The sequence below is a fragment of the Musa acuminata genome, chromosome BXJ3-4 (assembly GCF_036884655.1).
Source record: "Musa acuminata AAA Group cultivar baxijiao chromosome BXJ3-4, Cavendish_Baxijiao_AAA, whole genome shotgun sequence".
Classification (NCBI taxonomy): domain Eukaryota; kingdom Viridiplantae; phylum Streptophyta; class Magnoliopsida; order Zingiberales; family Musaceae; genus Musa; species Musa acuminata.
Genome location: NC_088352.1, coordinates 43195731 through 43209696, shown reverse-complemented (window position 1 = coordinate 43209696; position 13966 = coordinate 43195731). Strand labels below are relative to the sequence as shown.

At 41.4% G+C, this 13966-nt stretch overlaps 3 protein-coding genes across 3 annotated transcripts; 2 read left to right on the top strand and 1 right to left on the bottom strand.

The window, feature by feature from the left end:
- Positions 1–2086: 2086 nt before the first annotated feature.
- On the top strand, positions 2087–3476 carry LOC135635091 (peroxidase 1-like). The gene is made up of 4 exons (XM_065145940.1): positions 2087–2397; positions 2472–2660; positions 2744–2906; positions 2983–3476. Exons 1-4 carry the CDS (start codon positions 2176–2178, stop codon positions 3369–3371), a joined length of 963 nt encoding a protein of 320 aa, XP_065002012.1. The 5' UTR covers positions 2087–2175; the 3' UTR covers positions 3372–3476.
- A 2901-nt stretch (positions 3477–6377) lies between these two features.
- On the bottom strand, positions 6378–7228 carry LOC135635057 (antimicrobial ginkbilobin-2-like protein). Its single transcript, XM_065145871.1, has one exon. The coding sequence runs from the start codon at positions 7192–7194 to the stop codon at positions 6448–6450; it is 747 nt and encodes a 248-aa protein (XP_065001943.1). The 5' UTR covers positions 7195–7228; the 3' UTR covers positions 6378–6447.
- A 1300-nt stretch (positions 7229–8528) lies between these two features.
- On the top strand, positions 8529–11544 carry LOC135586650 (cysteine-rich receptor-like protein kinase 44). Its single transcript, XM_065145500.1, has 7 exons — positions 8529–9372; positions 9846–9968; positions 10065–10192; positions 10278–10488; positions 10578–10815; positions 10894–11044; positions 11114–11544. The coding sequence occupies exons 1-7, from the start codon at positions 8571–8573 to the stop codon at positions 11447–11449; spliced, it is 1989 nt and encodes a 662-aa protein (XP_065001572.1). The 5' UTR covers positions 8529–8570; the 3' UTR covers positions 11450–11544.
- The last annotated feature ends 2422 nt before the right edge of the window (positions 11545–13966 follow it).

The following is a 13966-nucleotide window of genomic DNA, read 5'->3' as shown; positions in this document are numbered from 1 at the left end:
ATATATATATATACATATAAATATATATATGCATACATACATATAAATATATATATACATACATACATATATATATATATATATATATATATATATATATACATACATACATATATATATATATATATATATATATACATACATATATATATATATATATATATATATATATATATATATATATATATATATATATATATATATATATATATACATACATATATCCAAGCGAGATAAAATACTTAAAAGTTAGAGAAATAGTCCAAATACAATAAGTGTCAATTGAGAACCTAAGTACCACTTTGATGATTGTAATTTATTTACTAAAACTTTACAGCTTAAAGTGTTTAAGAAACATGTTCTTATAATAGGATTTATAAGCAACCCATAAAAGGTATGATCATGCATATTTAAGTAGATAATATTATTGATATTTTTTTACTTAATTAAAATTATTTATTTTTACTATCCAGTTTATATTTATGTTTAATCATTATGACTTGTATTGTTTTAAAATTCATAATTATCTATGAAGTGCTTTTCAAAATCTTCAAAACAAAATTAGGCAAAATTATTTTTAAATAAAATTTTATTTTATTTATTTTAATTTAAAATTTTTTATATCTTATCAATTAATGGACCGAATAGGAAAATGATAGATTATATAATTCTATTTAATTAGGTAAGATATATTATAAATTTAATTATATTTTAATTATGATTATCGGTCAATAAAAAGTAAGTATACATATGGTAAGATTCTTCGAGAGATGAAATTAATTGGAGGGACTCTCTTACTTTCTTATCATAAACTCTTTATTCTTACCTATAAATAAATAATATCTCGGCACATAATATGAGATCTATTTTAAACCTTCATAAGTTTCTGTTCCATCGCTTATAGTAGTTTGTGAAGGATAGAAAAAACAAAGAAGACGAGTTTAATTTTTATTGCAGATCTGCATTGTTCTAGCTTTTGGATCCTACGACGATATATTTGTCGATCAAATAAAGATTTTTTGAATAATATTGAGAGGTGCGTAATAATGATCTTGATCTATTATTATTTGATTTTGATTTTGATATTAATTTTTTACATAATAATAATATAATTATAATTTTTATTCTTATACTGATTCGGCCATCCTCACATGACCAAAGTTTGCTTGGTCTTCCCATGACCCTTTTTCAAATGAAACTCTTAAGCAAGATGTTAGATCCTTCTCACTTTTTATGTCTTTTGATAACTTCTACCCAAAGCTTATAGTACTTAAGAACAGTGGTAATGCTTATATACTAGCAAAAACATCCCACCAATTGTAGTTAAATTGAGGTTGGATTTAGGGTCTGTTAAATGAAGCCATCACATTCCTAAGATAATTGACCAGTTAATTAAACAATGGCATGTTTTATTCCAAGGGCTTCCGATTGAAACCAGTGAGGCATTGACCACAGAATCACTAGGCTGTATTATCTATGTTACCTAACATGATTTGACCAACTGTGCTAAATAGTATTACTTGAGCAAACGTAGTTGACCATCTCAAATCAATTCAGCGGAATACAGCTTGAAACAAGAATTGGGCCGTGGTATGTGGCTTTAGATAAGATAAATTCGACTCACAAAGGCAAAGGCATGTGATGCACAGCCATAATAGATGAACAACAAGTGGGAGGAAGACTATTCTTGAAAAAAGTCAATCACAGTATAATTCTTTAGATTCATCTTTTAAGTATCATCTAGTCCATGTTTGGAAACAAGCATGTTCTTGTCGTTAATGAGCAGTAATTAACGGGCGTTTTAGATCATTCAACAAGCCTATCATGGTCGTGCATGTTGGATGCGTAGTTAATATACAGCTGAAGCCTAAAGAACATGAACGGTCATCTCTCTCTCTCTCTCTCTCTCTCTCTCTCTCTATGTATCATGCATGAACAGCCCGATTCTGTCGATCCCAATCCTTCAGAGTAAAGTCAACTGAGTGGACCAAAAGTTAATACAATCTATCTCACCAACGAAACTTTCCAGAGACAATATCTAAGGATTCTTCGGACGGAATAAAAGCGAGGCGTAATCCAAGCATTCCAAGGCACCCACCAGTGGTTATATAAGGGTTCGCTCTGAATCGCTCCACAGCATCACAAGAATCAAGCACGATACTTGTGCCCACAGTGATGGCTTCCAAGGCTCTCTTCGTCTTCTTCCTCCCTTTGGTTCTCTCTCCCTTCTTCTCAGGCTGTGCGGAGGCCCAAGGCGGCCTACGTGTTGGGTACTACAGCCAGACATGCCCTAATGCCGAGGCCATCATTAATGCTGAGATGAGGAAGATCATCAAGTACGCACCAAGTCTTGGCGGTCCACTGCTGAGGTTGCACTTCCATGATTGTTTTGTAAGGGTAAGTGTTCTTGAGGCACCTGTGTGCATTTTCCAAGGATCAACGCGGCTAACCCAAGTTTTCTCTGCATGCAGGGATGCGATGCTTCAGTTCTACTGAACTCTGCTAACGGGCAGGCAGCCGAGAAGGACGGGATTCCGAATCAAAGCCTCGGAGGGTACGGCGTGATCGATGTTGTGAAGGTCAAGCTCGAGAAGGCTTGCCCAGGGGTCGTCTCCTGCGCCGATATCCTCGCCCTTGTGGCCAGGGACGTGGTAGCTTTGGTAAGCCAATCGAAACACGAAACCATATGATGATTTCAATGACAGCTTGTCTGATGGCTCTCTCTCTCTCTCTCCGCCTTCAGAGCAAAGGCCCTTATTGGCAGGTACCGACTGGGCGAAGAGATGGCACGGTATCGATCGCCAGTGAGGCCTTTCAGCTGCCGCGAGCCACCGACGGAATCTCTCAGCTGATCCAAAATTTTGCTGGCAAGGGATTAAGTGTGCAGGACCTCGTAGTTCTATCAGGTAAGCGGACTCTGGATTTAAGTTTGAGCTATTCATGTACAGATTACTAACGATACTGTTCTTCTTTGCTGAGTAGGTGCACACACGATCGGGGTCTCTCACTGTTCCGCCTTCTCCAGCCGCATCTACGGCTCCGATCCCAGTATCGACCCCAAGTACGCAGCAACGCTAAGGATGAAGTGCAAACCCAAGGACCTGACCACCCTCGTGCAGATGGATCCTGGGAGCGTCACCACGTTCGACACGGGGTACTACAAGCAGGTGTCGGGGAATAGAGGGCTGCTCAACTCCGACGCGGCTCTGCTGCAGAACCCGCAAACGAAAGCGTACGTGCTGCGCCAGGCGACTGGATCTGCGTCGGAGTTCTTCAAGGATTTCGGCGACTCCATGGTCAAAATGGGGAACATTGGCGTGCTCACCGGCGCAGCGGGACAGATCAGGAAGAAGTGTTTTGCTGTTAATTAGCTTCGTGGATTGTGGGTTTGGGACATGAAGTAGTGCATTGATTTGTTCTAACAATAACGGAGGAGATCCACCAGTGCATTGGGTTCCTTCTTTCGAGAATAAAACTCAGCTTTTTATAATATTCCACTTGTGTCTTGTTTTGATCTTTGCATGACGTAATATATGCATGGCAATGGCTGCGTCACGAGGAGGAAGTAAGATGGAGTTGTATACGTGAGAATGGGCTTTCATATGAATCCAATTCAGGAATATAAACTACAATCTAAGAACTTAAGTTATATAGAGTGTACAAATGGAATCAAAAAATCAAATCTAATTGGAATCGACCCATCTAGAATCGATTCAATCCTATAGACCAATTTAGAGAAAAAGAAAAATAATAAATATAGGATTGAGCTGTTGATGGAGAATACAATGTCAGCTAACATGTGATTGTAACGTGGGACCCGAGTCACCCTCCATCGTAATCCAAATCAGAAATATAAACTATAATTTAAGAACTTGAGTTATATAGAGTATTCAAATGGAATAAAAAAATCAAACCTAATTGTAATCGAACCTGCAATCCTTAGGTTATATAGAGTGTTCAAATGGAACTAAAAAATCAAACCTAATTGGAATAGAACCCACAATCCAATAGATCAATCTAGAGAAAAAATAAATAAATAAATAAAAATACAAAGTTCAAAGTATACCAACATAAGCTTTTTGCTCATCAATTATCTATTATGCTAAGAAAGGCAATCACGAGCTTTTTTTCATTCATCACGACGACGAGAAAAATAATCACAAACTCTATTCTCATCATTTAATATATATAAAAAATATCTTAAACCCAAAACTCCTTTTGAATAACTGAAACTCATATTTAGGGATCTCGGTTTATAAATTTGAGTATGAAAGCGGCCAGGTGGGGAAACCTCTCCCGACCTTAGTTTTCATGTATGTGACACCTTGGGAGCATGATATTCCTACCTTGGAGGTACCTCATACAATCCTATGCATACGAGTCTAAACCACGTCAAGCTAAACAAGATGTCGATGATATTTTTCCTAATATTTTGGCACTAGAAGGGGGGCCCAAAGTCATAGAAACGTCCACATACTAACCCTTTCAATGAATGCTCAAGTGAGGGGGCCTTTTTTGTATGTGAATGTAAACACTTCAGCTCAAATGCCGACATGATATAGGCATCTATTCAATAACCCAAGCCTCTCACTCCCGGAGGTAATCTCGAGCCACCTGCTCGTCCCCATTGAAGTGTTTTTGAATCTCACCCAATAAGTGCAAATGTTAATGGGTATAATGCAAGCTGTTATTCCACTCTTGCCCTAGCTAGCCTGACTTCGCCCTTGGAGCGTGAAGAAGCATTAGAAGTTGTAGCTCTTATACAAGAACGACCTCGCCATCACTCTCGTAGCCAACCTCTAGCTACCAAAGGCAATCTCCAAGATCAAGATGCTACTGAATTCCATCTCTAACAAGGTGAGGGAAGGAGAGATCTTCATAGTGCTGGGGTTGAATGGCTCTAGCAAGTCCACCCTAATTGATGCCTTTGAGAACCACATCATGTGGGAGAGCCTATAGGGTCCCATCACTTTCAACAACGAGAAGCTTGAGGGGTGGCTTCTCGAGGTGATCTCTACTTACTTTATACAAAACAACCTCCTACAGCTCATGCTCACCATGAAAGAGATCTTGATATTCTCTATAGAGTTTCGACTACCATAGTTAAGAAAAACATGACCCACGTGAAGTAAAATCTACCATGGTAGAGGGAGCTCCACAATAATAGGAGCACTTAAAATCTGTCGTAATAGAGGAAGGACACGAAACCCACCGCAATAGGAGGACCCAAAATCTGCCACGGTGGAGAGAAGACTTGAAATCAATTACGATGGGAGGAATTAAAATCCTCCATGGTGGAGGGAGAACTTAAAGCTCGCTATAGTGGAAGGATCCAAAATTTGTCATAATAGAGGGAGAATTTGAAGCCTGCCATGATGGGAGGACCCAAATGGATCAAGGAATCTTGATAGGTGCTAATGGTGGTGGAGTCGAGGACTACAATTAAGTTAGTGGCATTGCCTATTGATCAACTAAGGTAAAAGCGGAGCATTGCCTGTATGCCTATTAGCATGTGCACTTACTAAATGAGATTTAAGAATACCTCGATGGGGGCAAGTAGGTGGCTCGAGATCATCCCTTAAGAGTGAGACACCTTGGTCATTGAATGTGCACCAATGTTGCATTAATGTCTCTATTGCGATGGATATATCGAAGTACAAAAAGGGTAGCTGTTGTCCCCCTTAAACGAAAGTGTTATGGGTCGAGGGCAAAGCCTCTTTGCTTGAGCATTCATTAAGAGGATTAGCGGATGGACATTCCTATAACATCAAACCCTCATTCTAGTTTCAAAAATATTATGGGAAGATGTCGTTAATGCCTTAGACAACCGACGTGGTCTAAACTCATTACATAGGATTGTCCAAAGTGTTGCCTATACGAAGATTAAGGTCAATAGAAAAGTTTTTCAACATGATTCCTCTAATACCTAAGTTTGTAATCCGAGATAAGTGTGTTCTCACAAGTGATCAAAAGTGATTTTTTTTATTGTGTTAAAAATAAGCATTTATACCTCATCATAAATAAACAGAATATTCTATAAAATATTCTATAGGGAGGTATAGCTGTCAATCGCCTCTAACAATCCGTCCTTGACTTTTTTCTTTATACGGGTAACAATAATAAAATAGCTTGCAACCACTTACCTTTGACTCTTATTAATGTAGGCAATCTGGTTATGGATAACTTATCTCTTGAATATCATACGGAAATCACATGTGATAATTAATGATATCCTCTCTATCAAATAGTAAAGTTCTTGGAAAAATGAGATACTTTCCAACAAAAAATTAAAAATAAGTGTTTTCTTAAGAATTGGTCGAATTAAGTTCATTTTTCAACGTCAGCGTAACAACCAAAGGCAAGAAAATACAGCATGATGTGGAAAGTTATAATGTAATCAATGCTTATTGTTGTGTACACAGATGCACAGAATGAATGGTCAACGCCCTAAGCATCAAAGAAGGGGTACAACTCATATCTTATATTACAGCTGCCGCCTACCACCCTTCCTCCTCGCTTCCCATCGCAGCAGCTGGGAAGCTCACCAATGACGGCTTCGAGGCACTTCTTGCAGTCACCGCCAGATAGATCTTTCGTACACTGAACCAATCCGTAGAGCTCTTGCGACTCTCCGATCTCCATCTCTCCGGTGGCAAACAACAGCGGCGAGATGTACGCCTTCTGCTTCAGCCTGTTCATCAAGTTCTCCACCTTGCCATCGAACATGACAGCGTCAGAAACGTTCTCCCTGTTCCACATGTAGAACCTATGGTCAAAGTCGATCTCTCCGAAGAACTCGACGTCCGAGTACCGCAACATGCACTCATCGAACCATATGATCCCGTCCTTGTTGTTGGGGCACAAATCGCGGACTCGTGCGCCGGCTGTGCGGACGCACGTCGTGCACGCTGTGCTCTTGATGTCGCCCCGACACAGTGCGAGCCCGTTCGCCCTAGCACCGCCTTGGCCGACGGAGCCAAGCGCGAAGCCGATGGGTGAGGATTTTGTAGCGAGCATGAACATGAGTTGACGCAAGTTGTCGCTGAAGCCGTCGTTTGCTGTGTAGTTTCTAGAGGTCGAGCAAACAGCGTAGAGAGGATCGACTGCGGCGACGCCAAATGATACGTGGAGGAGAAGAGCCAAGGAGAGGAGGCGAAGACGAGACGACGACGACGACGACGGAAGGAGATGCATGTTGTGAGGAGAGCTGTCGAGTACTTGTTCGGAAGGGCGATTCTAAAGCGTTTTATAGGCGAATGTGTTTGAAAGCGTCATGAGGTCAAGCACAAAGATGCAGAAGCTTTCTTCGACGAAGGGGTCCAACTGCGGATAGCTAGTCAAGTTGGATATTTCTTGCATGGAAAAAGTCAATTGATTCGCTTGGATCAAAGAGTAGGTAAAGGTGGTGTTTGGAGCAATGTTTATTTAATGATTTGATGATTGAGATGCTACATGTGATTGAGAATTGTATGAGAAGAAAGCTCTGTCATCCACTTCTATTCTTTCCATTGTAGACTTATTATATTCTCCATTCCTTCCATGTCCAACTGATGAACACATGCAAATAGACGATACTTCGAGAGAGAATAAGAAGAAGAGAGAATAGACCAGATTTTTTGTTTGTTTGGATCAGTAGAACAGACCAGAAACGAGCGACTGCTTAGAAATCTATTCTTTCTGTATTAAAGAAAATGAGATCTAAGAAAGAATCAACAGATTAAATTGGTGTTTTGTGATGGCCAAACAGCAAGAAAGATGCTACAGACTAAACGGACAAAGATAAGAGGCAGGCGAGTCTGTGAGATATAGTAGAATAAGATCTTCCACTAATGTCCAAGGTAGGTCGGTCGACACCCCCTCAGAAGATTACGGCACTAGACCCATCTCTCTCTCTCTCTCTCTCTCTCACTCGCTGTAGGGCACTAGTTTGCGTAAGCCTCATCAACTCCTGTACAGGATAAGGGATTTTGACCATCAATGGATGGATAAAGAAACAAGAAAGAGGAGGACAAATGCCACGCTTCTACGGATGGAGTGCATTCTTTTTACTTTTTCCTGAGGATAATTGCAGGGAGTCATGAGAGCATTAATCTCTCTGAAATATGTGTATTATTGCGGTTGGGTAATTACTTCTGAGATGATAATTTTAGAAGAAACAGTAATTACTCTGTTGAGCAGTCATGGATCACTTGTGCAAAAAACAAAATTAAGGATAGCATGTTTTTCGAGAATAGGAAGTTTAGCGGAAGTAAAATATATTCATGTGTACAAGATAAAATAAGATGAATAAAGAAAATAATCTTATATTATTATGAAGAATTTAAGAAGATAGATTATATATATTAGATGTAGCATTCAATCTATATGTTTAAGTTTTTAGATTAAAATGATATCAAATTTGAGATCATTTGGATTGGGACCCACGAGGAAAGGACGCGCAAACACTAAGCCCACGTCAGTCCGTCGTGAACACTCAAGCCGTTCCCCAAAGTCACCAAAGACGCACACCAATATTAACGGTGAACTATTACTTCCCCCTCCTTCCTTGAGTAGCTCAGCAAAACACCACCATGTCCTCCTCCTCCTTGGCTGCCTCTCTTCCATTGCTGCTGTTAGTTCTGCTTGTAGTAGCTTTGAATCCCACCAAAACCTATTCCCAGGATGAACCCATCCTCACGGACTGCGGCGACACCAACTACACCGTCCCCGGCCCCTTCGCCTCCAACCTGGCCTCCCTCCTCTCCAACCTCACCTCCTCCACCAGCGGCTTCGCCACAGCCGTCTCCGACGCCGCCTCCTCCTCCGCCGCGGCCTACGGCCTCGCCCAGTGCCGCCTCGACGCCACCCCCAGCCAGTGCGCCTCCTGCCTCAACAGCTCCGCCACTGCCGCTCCCGCCCGCTGCCCCCTCCGCACCTCCGCCGCCGTCCGCTTCGACTACTGCCTCCTCCGCTACTCCGACCGCGACTTCTTCTCCCAGCTCAATGACGACAGCATCAACCGTCTGATCAACTCCGAGAACGTCACGGACCCGACGGTGTTCAACAGCCGTTTGCGGGATCTGATGTACGACATCGCGTCGCAGGCGGCGGCCAAGACATCGAGGTCCGGGGTAGGGATCACCAACTACTCCGACTTTGGGAACATCTACGGCATGGTGCAGTGCACGCGCGACCTGTCGCAGGATGATTGCTCGTTGTGTCTCCAGCAAGCGTTGGCATTCCTTCCCTACGGTAGGATAGGGGGACAGGTGGTGAAGGTGAGCTGCGCTGTTAGGTTTGAGATCGCGCCTTTCTTCTCCCTCTCCGTCGTCCCTCCTCCGCCATCGCCACCGTCGCCTCCTCCGTCGTCGACATCAGCGGGCTCCAATTCTGGTAAGTCGATCAACAAGTGAAGTTTCGGAGAGGTTCCTACTTCGTCCATGTTTCCAATTTTTCCAATCAGCACCAACCAATGAAAAAATCAATTTAGTTAACATGGAAAAGTTGGCATTCATGTCATGACTTTTGTTGCATCGTTGCATCTCTTTTCCATGGTCAACAAAGAAGAGCTAAATCGTGGGGAATTGCTTTTGAATAGTCTTGTCACCTTTCCACCCATTCAACAATGAAAAGTCTCATAGAACTTTCAAAGATCACTTTAATCGTAAATTAGGAAACATAAATGTCACCTATTATATGTTCATTAGCTTTACATTCTCAAGATGTTTTCTTTGCTTAAAGATCTTCACATATGAGAACTTTTAAAGATCTCAAGGGTTTAAATATGTGCACATATAACAAGACTAGTGTCTAAATTTTGATTCTTAAGCATCAGTTTACAGTTAATCACTTCCTTTTTTTTGTAGGAAAAAGCAAAAACACCTCGAGGACAATCCTCATCATATCCATTCCTATCGCTGCTTCAGCAGTGCTCATCGTTGCCATTTGTCTCTGGATACGACGAAGCAAACCAATTAAAAGAAGACTTCGTAAGTTGCAGAAGTCCTATTATCTCTGAACACAAAGATGATCACTGTTTTCTTCTCCGTTTAAAGCCTGTAGTCATGTTGAATCTGTCGTAGCAGGGCGCAATTACGAAGAAGTCAGAAGTGTGGAATCTCTACTATTTGATTTGGCCACACTTAGATCTGCCACAAACAACTTCTCTGATGCAAATAAGCTTGGAGAAGGTGGATTTGGACCAGTTTACAAGGTGCCCATTCGTCTCGAAGTCTAAAATTGCTGCATGAGGAAGCAGTTGACCAGTTTTTGCGTTTGATTTCATCTGTCCTGTGCAGGGAACACTTGCGAATGGAGATGACATAGCTGTGAAAAGGCTTTCAAGGAGCTCAGGACAAGGGTTGGTAGAGATGAAGAACGAGGTGATTCTCGTTGCTAGATTACAGCACAGAAACCTTGTGAGATTACTGGGCTGTTGCTTAGAGGAGGAAGAAATGCTTCTCGTCTATGAGTACCTTCCCAACACAAGTCTTGACAAATGGCTATTTGGTATGTCTCTATGTAAAGGATAAGAACATCTCCTAAGCTCTCACGGCAAGTATATAGTCAACCTCTTCTTTCTAATGTCAATGGAGCAGATCCTAACAGGAGGGGGTCATTAGACTGGGCGAGGAGGTACAAGATAATTGAAGGGATCGCTCGTGGTCTCCTCTATCTTCACGAAGATTCACGACTGAAGATTGTGCATAGGGATCTCAAAGCAAGTAATATCTTGTTGGATGGGGAGATGAACCCTAAGATCTCAGACTTCGGCCTCGCGAAGCTGTTCAACATCGACGAGACGCAGGGGAATACTAGCCGAATCGCCGGTACATAGTAAGTAGCATTTCTTGTTCTCATCCTGCGAAGAACGAACTCTTCATCAAAACAATGATGTCTCGTCGATTTCATCAGTGGATATATGGCACCGGAGTACGCAATGCATGGGTTCTTCTCGGCCAAATCAGATGTGTTCAGCTACGGCGTGCTAATTCTGGAGATCTTGACGGGCCAGAAGAATAGTGGTCATCAGGGATCTGGGAGATTTCTAGACCTGCTCAGCTACGTAAGAGATCATATTTCCCTTACAGATTACGATAGCTTCAGTGCCTGACACAGTTGATCGATGCCATAGGTCTGGAGCCATTGGAACAGAGGGATGGCGTTGCAGGTGGTCGACCGAAGCCTGCACGAGCAGTACGGACCACAGGAAGCACTGAGATGCATGCACATCGGTCTGCTGTGTGTCCAAGAAGAGCCGGCGGAGAGGCCGGGCATGGCATCTGTGGTGCTTATGCTCAGTAGTGCCTCTGTCACTCTCCCCACCCCTTCACCACCTGCTTTTTACGTCCATGGCAGCTCGATCCAAGAGGCGGCGGATCTGCTCGAGGCAGACAGGGCGGCTCAGCTGCCTTTAAAAGAAAGATGGTCGGAAAATGAAGTCTCCATCTCTGAGATGGAGCCACGATAGTAGAAGTTGTTGAAGAAGAACATGTAACTATTATTTCCCTTTTCAAATAATGGAAACCGTCGTTCCACCGTTGTATGAATAAAAACTAGCATCAATCTCTCTATGTTTCCATAAACCACTAGTGAAGAACTATTGGAAGTTATTATGCTTGTGCCATAGTTTAGTTGAGTTTTTCTGACTAATATGTCTTGGGCACAGTTATTTTGTGTCTCCAATGTGACTATTTTCTTCTCATACGGGTTGGATTATTCATTTCGGATATATTTGGCACATGCCTCTATTGTGCCCTTTATTGTGGTATATTTTTTTTCACGTAAATCGAATTTTCTTATTCACGTTTCTCGAGCACATTTAACATGTACCTCTATCATGATAGGAATTTTCTTATGCTGATCAGGTTTTTCTGATTCACTAATCTCTGACATATTTGGTCAATGTCTCTATTGTAGTATATTTCTTTACACGTGGGTTGTGTTATCTTCACTTATGCATCTCAAGCACGTTTGACCTGTGCCTTTATTATGATGGATTTCTTCTTACATGGTGAGTTATCCAGATTCGCGCATCTCAAACACATTCGTCCTATGTCTCTATTGTAACAAATTTCTTCTCATGCAAATCATATTTCTCTAACTCATGTGTCTCAAGTACATTTTGCATGTGTCTTTACCATGATAGATTTCTTCTCACATGGGTCAGATTTTTTCAACTCATGTATCTTGAGTATATTTGACATTTATCTCCACCACAATGAATTTTTTATCATATGGATCGACTATCCTCGACTCGCACCTTAGCAACATTTGGCATGTGCCTCGATCGTGGTAAATTTCTTTTCATATGAATTATGTTTTCTCAACTCACGTGTCTTAGACACATTTAGCCCATACTTCTATCATAGTAAATTTCTCATCGTGCGGGTTAGGATTTCCCAACTCACATATCTTAAGTACATTTACCTTATACCTCCTACATAGCGGATTTCTTCTTACATAAGTCAAAATTTTTTAACTCATGTATCTCAGGCACATTTAGCCTATATTTCCACCATGGCGGACTTCTTCTCATGTGAGTCAGGTTTTTCTGCCTTACATGTATTGAATACATTTGACCTGTGCTTGCACCATAACAAATTTCTCATCACGTGGGTCAGGTTTTCTCAACTCATACGTCTCGGGCACATTTGGTCTGTGCCTCTACCGTAGTGGATTTCTTCTTACATGGGTAGAGTTTTTCCAATTCAGATATCTCGACTACATTTGACATATGCCTTTATTATAGTATATTTCTTTTCATGTGGGTTAGATTTTTCGACTCATGTGTCTCGAGCACATTTGACACGTACTTCTACAATGCTTTTGTCATAGTAGATTTCTCCTTAGGTGAGTCAGGTTTTTCCGACATGAGTCTCGGGTACATTTGGCTTACACCTTCACCATAATAGATTTTTTTCTCACATGGGTTAGGTTTTTTCGACTCACGCATCTTTGACACATTTGACCTACACCACCATCATGGTAGATTTCTTCTCATACAAGTCAAGTTTTTCGGTGTCACGCATCTCAGACACATTTGGCCTATGCCTTTGCCATGGTGGGTTTCTTCTCATGTAAGTCAAGTTTTCCCGACTCATAAATCTCGGTCACATTTGACATATGCCTCCGTCATGGTAGATTTCTTCTCATACAAGTTAAGTTTTTCTAACTTACGCATCTCAGACACATTTGGCCTAAGCCTCTGCCATAGCAGGTTTCTTCTTACGCATTTGAGACATTTGGCCAATGTCTCAAACACATTTGGCCTATGCCTTCGTCATGGTAGATTTCTTCTCATACGGGTTAAGTTTTCTCGACTCATGCATCTCGGGCACATTTGGCCTATGTCTCAGTTATGGCTGATTTCTTGTCATAAGAGTCGGGTTTTCTTTACTCATGCATCTCGAATACATTTGGCCTGTGCCTTCTTTGTGACAAATTTTATCACGTGCATTAAGTTTTTTCAACTCACGCATCTCGAACAAATTTGGTCTGTTCCTCAACCATGACAAATTTCTTCTCATGTAGGTCTAGTATTCTCGACTCTCACATCTCGAGTACATTAGGCTTATGCCTCTGTCGTGATAGATTTCTTGTCACTCGCTTCAGGTTTTCTTAACTCACATCTTGGGCATATTCGGCCTATGTCTCTATCATGGTGGATTTCTTCTTACACTGGTCAAGATTTTCTAACTTATGCGTCTTGAGCACATTTGACCTATACTTTTGTCGTGATGAGTTTCTTCTTAAGTGGGTCGGGTTTTCTCGACTTATGTGTCTTTGGTACATGTGGCCTATATCTCTATCATGGTGGATTTCTTTTCATGCGGGTTTGATTTTCTCGACTCATGTGTCTTTGGCACATTTGGCATGTGCCTTCGTCATAGCGGGTTTCTTCTCACACAAGTCAATTTTTTTTGACTCACGCATCTTAGGCATATTTGGCCTATGCCACTGCCATGATGGGTTTATCTTCACGCGA